Source organism: Pygoscelis adeliae, unplaced genomic scaffold, assembly GCF_000699105.1.
Source record: "Pygoscelis adeliae isolate BGI_AS28 unplaced genomic scaffold, ASM69910v1 Scaffold282, whole genome shotgun sequence".
Classification (NCBI taxonomy): Eukaryota; Metazoa; Chordata; class Aves; order Sphenisciformes; family Spheniscidae; genus Pygoscelis; species Pygoscelis adeliae.
In genome coordinates, this window is record NW_008824352.1 from 282,358 (window position 1) to 286,634 (window position 4,277).

General features: G+C 47.5%; 1 protein-coding gene across 1 annotated transcript in view; it reads left to right on the forward strand.

The window, feature by feature from the left end:
* The window catches only part of CALN1 (calneuron 1), a 138,301-nt gene that overhangs the window by 78,040 nt on the left and 55,984 nt on the right, over positions 1-4,277 (forward strand). Inside the window, exon 4 of the mRNA XM_009319275.1 lies at positions 1,358-1,470. Within this exon, the coding sequence (XP_009317550.1) occupies positions 1,358-1,470 (113 nt within the window). The remainder of the gene's footprint in view (positions 1-1,357; positions 1,471-4,277) is intronic.

Here is a 4,277-nt window from a genome sequence, read left to right on the forward strand (position 1 = left end):
TTCCTGCTGGGTTTCCTTTCAGAGCCCCCATCGCTGGCTCACCCCTAGGATATGCACTCTCGTCTTCAAGAAATTATGGGCAGAGCCTAGTGAATAGAGATCACTATTCTGGCACACGAGCATTTTGACTCTGCTTATTTTCACATCGTGTTTCTGTGAAGATAAGGACATGGACAGATTTCAATCAGTCGTGCGTATGCTCAGATCAAGCATATGAAATATAATAAAAAGGAGAGATAGCAGCAGCATGCAGTGCACATGGTAAAGCTGTCATGCAGGGCTGCTGCAGGTACTGCAGTCAATAGTGACATTTTAATAGTAGCCCTTGCATTGATCTGCGTTAGTCTGATGGTTTTAGACACTTCTTACACCTAATTATTTAGCAACAACAACTACATGGTGAGGTGGATGCAGTCAGTTCCAGCTGAATTTGAATAAAAAACAACCAAAAAGACTTACAGTTGCTGATTCTGCTTCCATACTTGAAGAAGGTCTAATATATCCACCCATATCAATTGGCCTAAAAATATGTAGGAGGATATGTCTATGGGCTGATAGACAAAGGAGAGGCATATAGACATTGAACTACCCTGTTCAGGGAAGCGGATATTTTTTAGATCCTTCAACAGGCATGAATTTCCCTTTTTTTGCCATTTTCATTAAGCATCGCGGTTCTCTGAGGGAGAAGTGATATTTGATGCAATGCTCAGATATGCTTCTAACAGCCACATGCCTCATTTACAAAACATACAATATACTGGAGGGGCTTGGGACTGCATAGGCTCAGTTCATTAATGGCAGGGGGAGGTTCCTCTTCCTGCCTGTGGTGCCACACTGCCTGCTCTGCATGCTAGGCACACAGGGCTTTTAAGAGATGGATGCTAATGGAAAGCTGAAATGAAATGCCTTGTGGATTCGCAATAGTCTGGCTCCTCTCTCTGCGTGTACTCCCTTCCTCTGGAGGATGGGGTTGGCCCTGTAAAAGCTTTGCAGAGACCTGGCTGTTCGTCGGCTCTGTAGAGGGGAAGAGTCCTGGCCGCACTGATGGCTGCTGTCCTCCTGCCAAAATTGGTTTTTTGACAAGTGACTTGCCTACAAACTCTCTGGGCCTGGGGAACGACCTATTCATCTCTATTTGTGCATCACCTGGTCCTGTCTTCAGGTATGGGTATGCCACAACACGGGCTGTTCATTGGAATAACAACACATTTGGGTCTCTAGGCACCATGAAGTTGATGTAGGAGGTACCATAGGGCATGTATGGGTCCATGATATGCAGCAGATCCAGAGCAGCATGTTGGACATTGGCGCTAAGTGGCACTTCAGTGAAAACATTGATCTTTTTCTTTCATTCCAGGGGATGGCCAGGTTGATTTTGATGAATTTATGACTATTCTGGGACCTAAGCTGGTATCATCGGAAGGCAGAGATGGCTTTCTGGGAAATACAATAGACAGCATATTCTGGCAGGTAAGTGGTCATTTTTTTAAATGCAACTTTAACCAACTATCAGTAGCTTCCAGAATTGATTTGTTGAGGAGCACAAGGTGTTTTGCTAAGTGTGAATGCTTGTGTAAAGGCTACTCGGGTCCCTCTCGCTGTGTGCTGTGTAAGATGATCCCGTGTTGCTGGAGGGACCTGCTCTCAGCTGAGCCCTGTGTGGGAGGAAGGAAAAGCACTTACTGTGGATGATCTGCAGTTGAACACAACAAAGCATCCAGTTATTTGTGCAACATGTTTGGGACCATTCTGGAATTCATTTTTGGAAGAGAAAAACATTTTTCCCAATGAGTCTCTTGAGTTAGGAGCCTTGAACCTGTCCGGCTGCTCTCAGAAATGTGCCATTGTTCAACGTCCCTCGGCTGTGGCGGAGGGATGCTCCAAGCAGAGTGAGGTGTGCCATGCAGGTCACATCTGATCGGTGCTTCTGGGGTTAATTCAGGTCCGAGGGTGAGGATAATGATGTTGTGCCAGTGCAAGTTTTACCCACGGTGCTGCCCTGGGGTGGTTTGGTCCTGCCGGATTCAGGCATTGGAGGGGAGGCAGGTCTGGCAGCAGGAGCTGCCTCAAGTCTGTTGTGCAGTGTGGTTTTAAACAGTGTTAGACCTTCCTGGAAAAGCAAGGACAGTCCAGGCTGTTATGGTGGGGATTAAAAATCTCCCAAAACACAGTGCTGCATATTTCTTGCCAATGGATTAAATGTGTGGCTTCCTGTGACATTACTACTCATTTCATTGATCAACCAACAGCCTTTGCTTGCTAATAAATTTTGACTGTTACCAAGTTTATGTGAATCAAAAGAGTCAAACCTGGATATAAGCATTTCTGTCTTCTTTTACTACCCTCCAGTACTGTCCAGACTGAATTGGGTGGAGTTTTGTAAAAGTCTTTTAAAAGTCTTTTAAAAACTTGTTCCTGGCCTCTTGGCATGTGATAGAAATAACCATGGAAATCCTAGTCTGGATTCTAGTATTCAGTCGTCAAAGCAAGAGTTTGGCATTGGTGAAGCTGCAGTGGTTTGTAATGTGTCCGGGGGGATGCGAGAGCTCAACTCACACCACGAAGGGCAGGGCTGTGGCAGTCACGAATGTTTTATTGCCTCCATTGCACCTTGCAAGCCTCATCCCAGCACGTGAGCAATGGGAGCAACACCATCCCGTCCCACTGAGCCATTGGTGCCTTCCAGACCCCCCAGCAAGACTGGCCTCACCAGAGCCGTTCAAGAAGCAAAAATAACCATTGGGAAAATCAAGTTCATGACCTGACCTCTTTGATGAAGAAGCAGAGAAGTCCGGAGCCCTCCCTGAAATTCAGCTCACAGGTTAACCGGCTGCCATTTAGTGACCCTTCAGCCCATGTAAATGCCTGCAGTGGCTTTGCTCAGAGAAAGCAAGGAAGGGAGGTTGTGTGCTCTGGTTTTAGAGCAGCAGGACTCCTGAACCCAGCTTTTGCCTTACACTTTCATGCAGCAGGGACCATGGCCCTTGCGTCCCCCCAGGGCTGTGGTGGGACGAGTGAAAAGAGTGCAGAGACTTCAGGCAACCGGCCCCACAGTGGGAAGGGACAGCCCTGGGGGTTGTCCGCAGGCAGCGAAGCTTTGACTGAATTGCACAAGTGCTCCAGGGCCTTGGAAAAAAAAGTTTATGGTCTTTTACTTGTCAGGGTAAAAATACATCTCTCTACATAGCACTTTCTTGGATTTCAAAGCCCTTGAAGGGAAGGCTTTATCTCACATTTCATTTCTCCTGGGGTAGGAGAGCTCATGAATAATACAGTAATTTTGCTGCTTATTCCTAAAGAAAAAGCAAGGATAAAACCATGTAGGGAAGTGCCATTCAGGGAACAGGTTCCCTTTGCCCATTCCTACCTGGCTTTACCCTAGCCCTGTGCAGGGCCATAAGTCACCTCGTCTTTAAGCAAAGCATTTACGCATCTGCATTATCTCCTGTGGGATTACACCTGATTTGAAACAAAGCCCTTTTAGGAATCAGGGCCTGGCTGTGTTTCCCGTATCCCCTTGATGTGCAATTTTCACATTTGCTGGAAAGGGATGGCATGGAGAGGGGGATGAGTTTGGGTTGCTGATAGAGCACTTCACCCCTGCAGTCATCCCCAAGGAATGATTTTAAGGAGGGGATGGTGCCCATAAGCCTGTAGTTGTGACTGGTGCTAGGTGACAAGGGCAGCAAGGGTGGGACAAGAAGGGACAACTCTGCCTTGGTGTCAGCTGGCCAGGCAATGCTACCAGGAAACCTCACCCCAAAACTGCAGGCAGAAAAAGGCATCCTGAAGAGGCTCTTATGTCAGTCCCAGGGGGAGACAAAATCCATGTTGGCATCCAGAAAGTGCCTTCCCCCCTTCCATCCAAACAGCTTCTCTCCAACTGTCAACGATTTTGGCTCTCAGGGTATTTTTGCCGAGGGTCCAGCTCCATACTGTGGCACTTCTGTGCAGACTCTGTTCCAAGTGCGCCTTAATAACACTTTAAATAATGCAATGACAGAGTTAAATAATAAACAGCAGCAGAAGGAGAAAGGAATTCAAAGGAACAGGCAAGGGCCTGGAGATGCATTTGCAGACGAAGCTGGGAGTGAGTTGGTGGGATACAGGAAGGCGGTTCCAGATGGCAGAAGCTGCAGAGGGGAAGGATCTTACAACAACAGCAGTGGGGCTGCAGGAGACGGGGAGGGGGGTAGAAACAGTAGAAGAACAGGGAGGAGAGAGAGGGATCATGCGTGGAAGAGGCGGGCTTGAAATAATAGGGGAAGAGGTCATCC